The sequence below is a fragment of the Anabrus simplex genome, chromosome 1 (assembly GCF_040414725.1).
Source record: "Anabrus simplex isolate iqAnaSimp1 chromosome 1, ASM4041472v1, whole genome shotgun sequence".
Classification (NCBI taxonomy): Eukaryota; Metazoa; Arthropoda; class Insecta; order Orthoptera; family Tettigoniidae; genus Anabrus; species Anabrus simplex.
The window spans coordinates 1,147,175,548-1,147,189,485 of record NC_090265.1 but is presented as its reverse complement, the minus strand read 5'-3'; the positions used below and the strand labels follow the sequence as shown (position 1 = coordinate 1,147,189,485).

Below are 13,938 nucleotides of genomic sequence, written 5' to 3'. Positions count from 1 at the left end.
TCTGTCCCAACTGCTTCCCACACCATTTTTATTATCATACCTATAACTTCAAACTCACTACCATTGCATTCGTCAACATATTAATCTAATTTGTAACAAATATCCTCTGCACTCAACTGGTTATGTGCAGCCATGTTGCTGCAATGTGTTTACATTCAGTCAGCTGTCTGTTGTATCTAATTATTATCAAGAAGAAAGGTTCGCCCGAATGGGCATTAGACTATAAACTACGTTTTACAATAGTCACTCAGCGATTTTGTTCTTGCTCGGCACACAATTATATGATATCTATCACACTTATTACTGCACAGAATACACACACAACTTTCATTAGGATCGTGATAGGTTTTGTTCACACAAATCTTATGGTGAAAGCTATGAATGGCACGTCGTGTTATAATATGTCTTTGCTCTTGGTTTTCTTTGGCCCAGTTCTTGTTGAGAATGGTGTCTGTGGTGAAGAAATCTAGATAGCAAAAAAAAAAAAAAAAAAAAAAAAAAAGTACTGTGGAATATAAAATGCATTTTACATTCAGTGAAAATGAAAATTCAATATGATTACTTCACCGTTAAAAACGTTATTTTATGCTTGCATCGACCGTTCTACTGCATTGCTTCCTCATCATTATTATATACAAATCAATCAATCAATCAATCAATCAATCAATCAATCAATCAATCAATTAATCAATCAATCAATCAACCAATCATTATCATTTTATTTATTTAAAAAATATTTCAAGTGTTTTTATTAAATGACAAAGTAAATGTAAACTTAGACACAAAGAAACATTTTAGTTCTTTTTAGATGTAATAAGGACGTAAGTTCAAAGGGCAGAGCAGATTAAAATTTTACCATATAGTTGACTAAGTTAATAGATATCCATTTTATGATTTGAAAATTTCTATTTAAAGTCTGTAATAAATTGACATAGTAAGTAAGTAAGTTGAAACACAAAGAAATATTTTAACAATTTCAAGATTTTTATATATAACTGTTGTGTTGATAAGTATATCTGTTACAATGTTCCAAGTCCAAAGATTATTGATGTTTTGGCACCGCTGAGGAAGAGAGTAATTGGCTCTCGAAACATGTACGGGAATTAGGTCTAATAAAATATGTAAAGTAGAAATTTGAATATAAGTCAATACGGACAGAAAAACCAACATGGTGAAAATAATCAATTCTGAATTAAGGACTGTCACACAGGTAGCAGATTCCCTATCAGTTGTTTACCTAGTCCTTTCTAAATGATTTAGAAATTTATTGAATATTTCCTGTGGTAAATTATTCCAATCCCTTTTGCCTTCCTGTGTGACAGGCCTCGGCAGCCAGCACAATTCCTATCCTTGCCGCTAGGTGGGGGCTTCATTCATTCCATTCTTGACCCGGTCGAATGACTGGAAAGAGGCTGTGGATTTTCATTTCCTTCCCCTTCCTATAAATGAATATCTGCTCAAATTTCTCCTCAAATTTTCACGTTCATATTATTTATTACATAGTATTTTTTTATCCCTGTTAAACAGTGATGGTAGGTTTTGTATTGAAAAATGAAGTATACTTTCTCATAGTGGCAACCCTACAATTAGGGTACTTATAAAATAATTACAAATAAGATTTCTCTTAACCTTACATTTCTGAAGAAACCTCTGTCAACACGTTTCAAAAATTTTACAATAATGCCAGCATTAATTTGGTTGGCTGGCTTCTTCAACCTATGACAGGCATCAATCCTGCCATCAGTTATATTAATGTCAAGAACATGCTCAATGTCCTTAATAATAGAAACAGTGTTTTCATTTTGTTTTTTGAGAATATGAAAGACTTCCAAAGTGTTACACCTACCACAATGCTCTAAATCACCTAGCTTTAGTTTAAGTTGCTAATTTGTTTCTTTAAAGCAGACTTTCCACTCTTTAGTCCCACAGTTGTTGCCAAACATGCATTTTGTTTGTCCCCTTGACTTTTCAGACATTTAAAAAATATTATCCAGTTTCTCATGACCTAAATCAAGAGACTTAGCAAGATCTTTCTCAATATTCCTATTCGATTGTTGAAGATCTTTAACTTCTAGGCTAATGGTCAACAACAACCTGTACACCTCACTTGATGGTGGAGTGTTCTCAGAATCATCTCCAGGCCTCATTCTATGTAGGCTTCCACGATGAGATTTCATACTTCACATCCTCCTCTTTTAAATTTACACATTCACCATGAAATATACTATATTACAACATTCAGAGCACTGAATTTTTAAAAAAAATCTCAAGTCGTGACACTGGCTTTAAGTAAACACTGCATGTACTCATCTTGATCAGATGAAGTACTTGTGCCTGGTTTACAATAAGTTTAATACATGATGTTGGCAGTAGTATGTAACTATCAATAGTGAAGATTAGTAGTAACATTCCTAGACTGTAGATGGCACGAGTTTCTTGAGTGACTATCGATTATAAACCGAGACTATTGAAATGTTGAAGTTGACAGCATTAACATAAACACGTCTTGGAACTTGCTTCAGTAATTTCAGTATACTTCAGTAAACTAATAGTCAATTTCCCAACAAACAAACAAACAAACAAACAAACAAACAAACAAACAAGCAAACAAAGAGAAAAAACAAACAAACAAAAGACACAGAAGAGACTTATGCCCGGTTTCTGGAATGGTGAGATATCTTTCCGATAGCTATTGCTTTGTTAGAGCTGTCGACTCGATAAATCTTCGCTGCGTTGCACAGCGGAACGACAGCTAACTTATCGAACTGTCAACTATTGGCTCGTTGATCAAGTTTCATAAATACACACTAGATGCCACCCCTCGTACTGCTTTGTTTTTGTGCGTTAGGTGTGTTCCCCATATTGTCAGGCGCATGCGCACAAGTAATGCATCGCATTTGAGCTTTCTGTTCAGCTCCTATTATCCCATCTTTGCCATGCAGCGAGAAATGGGTACGGTATATTAAACTAGTTCTTGCAGACGTGGGTGTCAGTTTCGTGGTATTTAAGGACTGTCAGAAGAATTTGACATTGTTTGAGGATTCCTAATGAAATATGCACACGAGTGACACATGTCACGCGCAATCCAGTTTGCACTGAGCCTTATAAGTATACCGTATATCTTTCCTGTTATTACAAAATATGGACAGTGTTTGATCACAGCATAAGGATATATATCGGGTAATATAACCTGTTAGTACCTTGTATGTAATATCGTTAATTAAAAACAATCACATGATAAAATTACCATGCTTACTGCCAATGCAAGTAGGCCTGCAGTAGGCCTACTATGATAAATGTGCAATTATCGGTTATACTCAGTTACTGGTACCAGTGCTTTCATGGACACGAATGCAGTCACAGATACAAATACGATAAGACTCAGTAGTACTGAATCTTAAAGGGTATCATAATTAATAATTGATCAACAGGGGACAATGGAAAATTATTTGTCACAGGACGCAAATTGTCGCCTGTAACCGCTACCAAACCTATGACAGTAATTTGTTTAGCCTCAATCTGTCTTTGAATTCATTTTTACTACTGTATACTTCATTAGATCATTAGGCCGACAATGATATAATCGTGGTCGTTTTACAATGTTCGTCGGAAGAAGATGAGGAAGCCATAGAAAATTTTAACAAACACAATGTTAGCTGCTGATACTGAAGTACTGCGCACGCGCCCAGCAAGTTAACAAATAGATATCTCCTGCTCAGGGCCCTCTAAGTTAGCAAGCGATTTATCGAACCGATAGATGTATCTTACGTTCGTGCAACGCCAAAACACAAGTTAACCATTCGATACCGCTATAGGTTCGATATCTCACGTTCCGGAAACCGGGCATTAAACTAATAACTCAGAACATTTCAAAGTATTCACAGTCAAAATATTTTACGTTCACAACATGCCACACACCACATAAACAAGTGAAATCACCTAATTATATCAGAGCACAAGTCATAGCCTCCCCAACACACCATTGGCAACATCGTGATAAGAAGAGTTCAAGTGTAACATATCCAGAGTTAGACCAAGATCTGATAAGTTTTGTAAGAATACATGATGGTCAATTTTTTCAAAAGCCTGAAATATTTATTTGACAGAGAAATAAAGAGACTAAGAAAGAGGTGCAGATTAGAAAGAAAGATAGTCAGGAATGGCTGTGAAAGTAAGGAGAGATTAAAGAAACTTACTAATAAATTGAATTTAGCAAAAATCTCAGCTAATAACATGATGGAAAACATAACTGGCAGTACTGGTAATATGAATTTTATTGCAAGTAATCAGCTTCATTTTCCATATCAAATTCTAATTACAGAGACTTACAATAATTGAAAATCTTCCAGTATCAAAAAGGTGGAAGATTTTCAATTATTGTAAGTCTCTGTGAATATGAATTTTAGGGAAAATGGAAGGATATCTATTAGTACTTTAAGGCACAAACAGGTTCCAGGAGGACTTTCTAGAGATCATGTATGAACAAATGGAGTGTATAATGTGAGGACTCACAGAAGACAGAATAATTCCAGTATGTGAATATAGTTCGATGTACGGATAATGTCCAGATAAAGGAGGTTATCTATGACAATAAAAATATTTACAAATAGGTACTAAAACTGAAAGCTAGAAAAGGAGCTGGGAATTATAATTTATATACTAAAGGTAATGGGTTGGAATATAATGCTGTATCTGTAATATTTATGTGATTATTGTTTACATGAAGAAGCTTTAGCTAAAGAATGTACTGAATAGAAGGATTGAACAGTCAGGATTGAGGGTCAACGTGGAGAAGAGCAAGACAATGGTGATGAGCAGAGGAAGTAAATTTTTTCAAAAAAAAGGAAAAGGAGCTATCAAAATTGGAAAGAAGGAACTGGAAATAGTAAAACACTCCAAATACTTGGGTAGTGAACTGACAGAATGCCTGGATACCTGCCCCACATGCCTGGTTTCTCACATTTAGAAATTCACTGAAATATTCTTTCCATCTGTTCATCATCTCTTCTGGTTTTGTCAGTATTATTCTTTCTTTATTCTTCACAAACTTTGTATTCACCATTTGATTCCTACAGTTTCTTATAATTTATAATTCCAAATGCTAATTTTTCCCCTCACACTTCAAATCTTCCTTTATTTCCTGGGTGAATGTTTTCTAACTTATCTAATTTTCTTCGGTTACTACATTTTTGCAAACTCCTTTCACTTCTATGTATCTTGATCTATGCTCTTCAGTCTTTTTCCATTCCTTCCAAGTTTTCTTCTCTTACTTTACCTTATCTTTCACTCTATCATTCCACCACATTGTCTCTTTTTCCCTTACTTTTCCTGAAGTTTTGCCACATGTTTTCTCTGCACATCTTACAAATTCACTCTTAAAATTATTCCATTACTGTCCAACATGACTAAAATCTGTCTTTGGTGTCAGATCTTGTAGGTCTTTCCTAAACTCTTTCTGAACCTTTTTCTCCTTCAATCTCCAGACTCTAATCTTTCTTTCTCTTTCTTGTAGTTTTTTAGCCCTGCCTACTTTCAACTTTGCTACCACTGCTTTATAGTTACCCCCAAAGGCTTCGCCAGACATAACTGTATTAAAAGATCTTTCCAATGTTTCTTTTCCACTAATATGAAATCAATCAACGTTTTCATTCTTCTGTCTCGCCATCCATACCTGGTAATCTTCTGGCTATTTTTCTTCCTGAACCATGTGTTTCCTATTATTAGCTGGTTGCTCTGGCAAAGTCCATTAACATATCCCCTTCTTGATTCTTGTTGCCACATCTATATGGCCTCAAAATCTTTTCTCTTTCCAGTCTCTTTCTTCCTACTTGTGCATTCAGATCTCACATTATCGTTACTTCCTTGTCTTCTATGTACTTCTCCATTTCTTCAAGGAATCGTTCTGTATTCTCTTCTTTATTTCCAAGCAGTGGAGCATATATTTGGAACAGATCTCGTGTTTCTGTTTCAAACTGTATCTTTGATATGATCATTGTATCATTGATCTTCTTCACCTCCTTCACATATTTCAGGACATCCTTCCTAATGATCATTCCTACTCCATTTACTGCATCCTGTCCTCCACTGTAAAACAGCCTGTACCTCTCATTCAGTTTTCTTTCCCCCTCTTCCTCTCCTGTCAGGTTAGTATTATTGGACCTTTGTTTTCTTATGTGTATAAAGGATATGAGTAAAGGACTAGAATTGCAGATAAGGCTTTTTTCAGATGATTTCATACTGTATAGAGTAGTAAATAAGTTACAGGATTGTGAACAACTACTAAAAGGCATGGACAAGTTTGCAAATAAAGGTATCAGATCTCTTCACATGGTTATGAGAGTATTCAGGGGCCGTAGTAAGGATGTAAAGGAGAGGGTGTGGAAGTCCATGGTAAGACCTCAATTAGAGTGTGGTTCAACTGTATGGGAAGCACACCATGATTACTTATTACAAGAACTGGAAAAGATCCAATGGAAAGCAGCATGATTTGTTCTCAGTGATTTTCGACAAGAGACTACTATGGAAAGCAGCATTATTTGTTCTCAGTGATTTCTGAAAAAAGATTAGTGTTACGAAAATGTTGAGAACTTTGGGCTGGGAAGACTTAGGAGTAAGGAGATGAGCTGCTTGACTAAGCAGAATGTTCCAGATGGTGTGGAGTGACATTAGCAGATGAGTAGATTTAGGTAGAGATTTTAAAAGTAGGAAAGATCATAGTGTGAAGATAAAGTTGGAATTCATGAGGAGAAATTTGGACAGATATTCATTTATAGGAAGGGGAAAGGGATTGGAATAATTTACCACAGGAAATGTTCAATAAATTTCCAAGTTCTTTAAAATCATTTGAGAAAGGACTAGGTAAACAACTGATAGGGAATCTGCTACCTGTGTGACAGTCCTTAATTCAGATCAATGATGATGATGATGATGATGATGTTGTTAATTGATTGATTGATTGATTGATTGATTGATTGATTGATTGATTGATTGATTGATTTTGTTGTTGTTTGTTTGTTTGGATGGCTTAGCACTTGAAAGAAGATGAATCACTTCCAATAATAAAACTTTAATCTGAGTCAATTAAACATTTATTTAAAATTTATCAGTCACTTCCAATTAATAGAACTTTATTCTGAGTCAATTTAAAATTTATAAAACATTTCCAACTAACGGAACTTTATTACGAGTTAATTTGAAATACAACACTGCCTTGTCTGGGATATACATACCATCCAGAGAATATGTTCTAATAGCATCCTATATTGTTTCTCTTTTGACCTGAGAGAGCTGGCTGTGGGGGCTAACTGTGAGCTTACATTCAGGAGATGGTGGGTGCAAAACCCATCATTAGCAGTCTGTGATTTCCCATTTTTATACTACGCTGTACCTTAATTAAGGCCATGGCTGCTTTCTTTCCTGTCCTAGCCTTTTCCCCATCCTATTGTCACTTTAAACTTATCCGAGTTAGTGTAACGTTCAACTAATAGCAAAATATAAATAAAGAATATTGTCATCAGTTGGAGCATCATGTTTCCTAGCACAAAGTGTTCTGAAAGTATCTCAGTCTCAGTTCTTAAATCTATCAAGATAATCTGTACTACAAAGCTGAATAAACATAATGACTGCCCAAATGACCACACTCTTTCGCATAGGAGTCACTGACAGGCTTCTGCATGTCAACAGGGTTTGCCTCAACTTCTGCTAGTTCAGCACAACTTACATTCTGCAGTACATGGCTACTCCTCCATTGGAAGAATGGGTGTATTATTTTAATATTCATGTACCTCGTAATACTTTTTTTTGTATGAGATTTTTGAAGAGGTACTCAGCAGCTCAAATGAATCTGTTATTCTGAAATTTTAACATTTAAACTAAAATGTGTACATTATATAATGGTATTAACTAAAAAGGCTTAGGTTGTACATATATTAGCAGAGTCTAGGAAGAAATGTAATTACAGTAAAACCTCATTAATTTGAAGTTACTGGGACGCAAAAATTGGACTTCGAATTACGTGATTTTGAATTAACCGCCAACTCCTAATTCAGAAATGCCAACCCTTGCCACATCACAAAATATTCTAAGGCCCATTACTGAATGCAATTAACTATTTCCAAAATATATCCAACAAGGTGCATTTACAGTATTCAAATAATGCACTTTGATAACTTACTGACAAACATAACCTCACGGAATGAAAGAAATAAATTAAAAAAAAAAAGCCTGTTTCAAACATGAGGAAAAATCTATGCTGGCTCCCCTGTGCATGTGCTGTATTCATTGGACTACTGTACTGTATGCATTTTCGATACCCTGTATTTTCACGGAAAGTACCTGATGCCCTTAAAACGTCGTGGCTTATCGAACTTTCCTGTGATGAGGGGAGAAAGTCTCCCGCTTCCGTCTGCATTACAACATTCTTCGATTTCCCGCCATGGCACTTCTCCTGAAATTCAGAAATGCCAGCCCTTGCCATGTCACAAAGTACCGTATTCTAAGACCCATTAATGCATGCAATCGCTTTGATTCACATTTTAAACCTTTCGAATGCCATGGAGAAAACTATTTCCGAAAAGTATCCAACAAAGTTCATTGACATTACTCCTATTCAAATATTATGCACTTGGATAAATCACTGGCCAGCATAACCTCACGCAACAAATCCACACGATTCAAAGACGAAGACAAATATTGCTGGCTCCCCTGTGCAAATGCATTTTTATTACTTTCCTGTTTGCATTTTTTAGATGCCTTGTACCTGCACAGAAAGTGCCTAACGCCCTTAAAACATCATGGCTTATTGAGGAAGTCTCTTGCTTCCGTGTGCATTACAAGTTTCAACACAGTACAATGACCCCCACCCTTGTACGATTTCCTGGCTGGCGCTTCTCTCGTTTAAAACCTAACTCCGTTTGGGCTCAGCATTTAAAATAGATGCAGTTTCATCAACGATGACAATATTGTTTGGTGCGTATGAATTGATTATATGAGCCACTCTTTTTTTGCCAACTGTCGGCATCGCCAGTGTTCTCAGATTCTGTTTCTCCGCACACTGTCTGCTATGTGATATTATGGCGTTCCTTAAAATGCTAAATACAAAAGACAATTTTACTTGAACTTAGTAAATATAAAGCACGCTGTACATAGACACACCGAAGTGAGTGAAAGGGCAGTTAGCTAACACTATACGTTTCGGAAGACGCATTCTATCACGACGTGGATAAATTTTGAATTTAAATTACTCAGTAAAATAGTACATATTTTAAAACTTAAAGGCAGTTTTGAATTAAAAGTCTGAATTTCGGTAATGCAACCGACATTGTTCTTTGAATTACGAATTATGCATATTTCAAATTAAACAATTTAAATAACGTGGAAAACCGTACCTCATGTTTCCGGGAACGAGAGCTTCTTCGAATTAGGCGTGATTTTGAATTAACCAATTTCGAATTATCGAGGTCCTACTGTATATCTTAAGGTCTGTTTACCATTGATTATAATAACGTTTCACTTTACAACTGACAAGCCCAATAGCCCTTTTACACTACGAAGTATATAAATAACAGTGCTCCATAGTCCCCTGCACCAATTAAGACACAACTGTTGACCCTCATATCCTGTTATCTAAACTGAAACAATATTTATAACAAAAGTTACAGGATGTGAAATCAGAAGGTTCTAGGTTCAGTTCCTACTGATGTTTGGTTGGCCATTTTTGTTCTTCACTCAACATCTCATGTAAATACTACAGATAATAGTTGGTTGGGTCCACCCTGTCAGTATATTCTCAAATTTGTAAGTTTATACAGTTATTTTGACTCATCAGCTGATAAAGGGAGTTGTTTCTCCCGAAACATGTACGAGGCAAAATAATTGTATAAAGTAACACATTTGAGAATATCCTGACAGGGCGGATCCAAATATTACCTGTAGTATTTATATGAGCTTAGTCAATATGACCAACTAAAGAACAAAAATGGTCAAATTTATTGAATCTCAACATCTCTTTGAAATGAACTCTCTGTATTTGATACAACATAATAAGGTGAAAGTCTCTTCACGTACAACACAGTCATGAAGACCGAAAGTATTCAAAAAGTAATTTAGGTTACTTACTGGCATTCTTCCTTGGTCATCTTGCTCTCATCGTTGCAGAAGAAGAACTTTCCGTTAAACAATTGAACAGCAATGACAGCAAAGATGAATTGAAACAAAATATACACAATGAGAATGTTGATGACATTCTTGAGCGAGTTCACTACACAGTCAAACACAGCCTTTAATTTGGGCACACGTTTGATGGTCTTAAGTGGGCGTAGCACTCTAAGTACTCGCAGGGATTTTATGGTGGACAGATTCTGCCCTGCTTTACTCCCACTGAAAATAGAAGAAAGATATGTTACAAATTTAGAAAAGGATATGTTTAGCTAATAAGCAAAATGAAACTTACAATTAAAAGCTATATTGAAACTTCATAAAACTGTGATAGGATGAGCTCTAAATTAAGCAAAGGAAACCAGTGCAAAGAAATAATGTGATGTTTTCAATTACCCTTCTTCTTTCCTCACCATCCCCTGGAGGAATTATTTCAGATCTCTGATGAATATAAAAGAATCACTCCTTAATATTTCAGAATCAGTAGCGGAAAAAATGAAAGTGATACTCAGGCATCATCAGTGATGGAAGGTTGATGCAAACAAATACAGGGTTGCCTGCCTAAGGCAGGGAACAGGGTTACTAGGTGGGCAAGTTACTGTATTCCATAACTAGCATGGCATTTTCTTTCAAGGTGGTTTAAATGAGACTGTTTATTATTTGATCATAAAATTTGAAAGTCTTATAATACTAAAAGCAATAGTTTGCACATGCAGTTTGTTTTGGAGATAAATATGCTTCCTACACATCAACAATTCCACCTGTGTTGACTTGCAAGAGCATTGGAGCCATGCTAGTAATGAAGTAGCTTATCCACCATGGAACAAAGAAGAGAATGCACTGTTTCTAGTAACCCCACCCCTTGCAGCAGGCAGCCGATCCTGCATTTGTTTACATCAACTGATAACCACTGATGATGCCTATACACAATCATTATCACTCATTAAGATTATAGCCTATTTGGAAAGTAAAAGGTTATTGCAGTCATTAGGCATATTTCAAAAGTATCATTATTGAAGAACATCTTTCCAAATGTTTACTTTTTAGTTTCATGCTACCAACAAAACGTGAGTAAGAAATTGAAATTGAAATGGACTAAACATGTAAAAATGAAATAGGATGGCATAAATCATTATGTACACTTCCTGATACAGTACATAAGAATCAGCGACAAGCATTATCCACAGCTATGGTGTTCAGTAACAAAATATTTCTCACCTTAGTCTTTAATATACATTTGTCCAATACACACTTTGTCAACAAACTCACATAGTAGGATTATGTTAGGAAAGTGACAAGTAGAATTTAGGGCAATTTGCAGCAAATGTAGTTTTTAAAACTCATTCTAAAAACATAGATCCGCACCCTGTTATCAGAAAAGTGTACATAAACCTTCATGTATTAACTAGCAAAAAAAAGGAAAGAGAAAAATATATGTATCTCTGGTGATAATGTGCTCCTTCATTCAAGCTGTGCCTGTATTTAACTTAGAAATTTTCTACCGATCTCTTTTTTTTTGGGTCAGGAAGTGTTCATACTGCAATAAAACTGCAATTATAATTACAATAACATAGCTGGAAATCAACAGCATGCATATGGTTCTGATGAATGTGGTGATGGTATCTCATGTCCTAAGAGCTGTTTTGCAGTACACTGACTGCACCCTGGAGAGTAATCATATCAACAACAAAGGCTGTTATTTGGCAGCCTGAGTTTTCTACAGAGGAGAAAGTGAGAAGGTACCACCTTTAAGGAAACTATTTCTATCACATGGTAGTATTCTTTATAAAATAAAATCATAGGTTCATAGATGGCTGACTTTTTATCATCAACTTTGTTTCATTGTTCAGCATGGGATTCAACATAGCACCTAGTAGATTTTATATGATCTGTTCTTGAGAGCAACCATGCTGATCTGTTGATTCAATCCTTGCATGAATATATCATAAAATTCTTCATAAACAGTGAAACTGTCCTGACCTAGTGACTCAGTTAAAGAGGAGCAAATTTTGTGGCGCCATATACCTATTATGAAGAATTTAATTATGGCGACATAGATAATACTTCTACCTAATTGGGACAGCATTTACAGCAGTGGCTATCATCCCAGCTCCCGCCTGCCACAGCAAATACAACCATAACATAGCAGACTATTGTTTAAACATTTGTTACATTCCTTACTGTCAGTAGGGGCAAAATTTAGTGGTATCTAGGGTACTGTACTTCAGAATAATGGAAGGATTGACCTGTCTAAGGCATTTGATAGGGTGGATCACGAAAGACTACTGGCAAAAATGAGTGCAATTGCACTAGACAAAAGAGTGACTGAATGGGTTCTTATGTTTCTAGAAAATAGATCTCAGAGAATTAGAGTAGGAGAAGCTTTATCTGACTCTGTAATAATAAAGAAGGGAATTCCTCAAGGCAGTATTATTGGACCTTTATGTTTTCTTATTTATATAAGTGATATTAGTAAATGAAATGAAAAAATCTCAATCCAAGTAAGAACAAATAGATTAGCTAAAGCACAAAAATTAACATGGGATATCTACAAAAAGAAATGTCTATCAATAAATACAAAAATAAAACACTACAACACAGTTATAAAACCGGAAGCTACATATGTAGCAGAAACACTCTTTTACCTGAATAAACAATCAAAGACTGACAGACTTCAGAAAATTGAAAGGAGGATTGGAAGAACCTGTATCAACAAAAAATATCAGAAAGATGGACAGTGGCGGTTAATACCTAACAAAGTCGTGTACAAAGAGCTAGAACCCATTACAGATACTATGCGTAAGAGGAGACTGGGATTCTTTGGACATATCATGAGGATGCAGGACTCGAGACTTCTGAAACAACTAGTACAACACAATCTCGTCTCAAAAAATACCACAACAGGATGTAAATGGATCAGAGAAGTAAGAGAGGATCTGAAGGAAATAGGCCTTACAACAGAAGACACCAAAAATAAGATAAAATTGAATACAAAACTCAAGAATACAAACCTCCGCTTTACCCTTACACAAAACAAACCAACAACACGCACATTTTCAACTGAGGAAAGGGCACGAAGATCGGAGCGTCTGAAAAAGTACTGGGAGGACCGCAAAGCCCGAACAATCCCTTCAAAGAGACCTGAACGACGGACTGACTAAAGTGATCCTATGTGGTCATAAAAGAAGAAGAAGAAGAAGAAGAAAGAAGTGGAATCATAGATAAGGCTTTTTGCGAATGATGTTATTCTGTACAGAGTAATAAGTAAGTTACAAGACTGTGAGCAACTGCAAAATGACCTCGATAATGTTGTGAGATGGACAGCAGGCAATGGTATGGTGATAAACGGGGTTAAAAGTCAGGTTGTGAGTTTCACAAGTAGGAAATCTCCTCTCAGTTTTAATTACTGCATTGATGAGGTGAAAGTTTCTCATGGGATCACTGTAAGTACCTAGGTATTAATATAAGGAAAGATCTTCATTGGGGTAATCACATACATGGGATTGAAAATAAAGGGTACAGATCTCTGCACATGGTTATGAGGGTGTTTAGGGGTTGTAGTAAGGATGTAAAGGAGAGGGCAAACAAGTCTCTGGTAAGACCCCAAATAGAGTACGGTTCCAGTGTATGGCACCCTCACCAGAATTACTTGATTCAAGAACTGGAAAAAATACAAAGACAAGCAGCTCGATTTGTTCTAGCAGTGACCTCCATGGTATGCACTAGCTATGCGTATTGGTAGGTGTGCTATTTACCAACTGATGAGCCGAACTTAGCACACTG

General features: G+C 35.8%; 1 protein-coding gene across 1 annotated transcript in view; it reads right to left on the bottom strand.

The window, feature by feature from the left end:
• cac (cacophony) overlaps positions 1–13,938 on the bottom strand; it is a 778,098-nt gene that overhangs the window by 413,204 nt on the left and 350,956 nt on the right. The window contains 1 exon segment of the mRNA XM_068225468.1: positions 10,117–10,377. Coding sequence (XP_068081569.1) covers positions 10,117–10,377 — 261 coding nt within the window.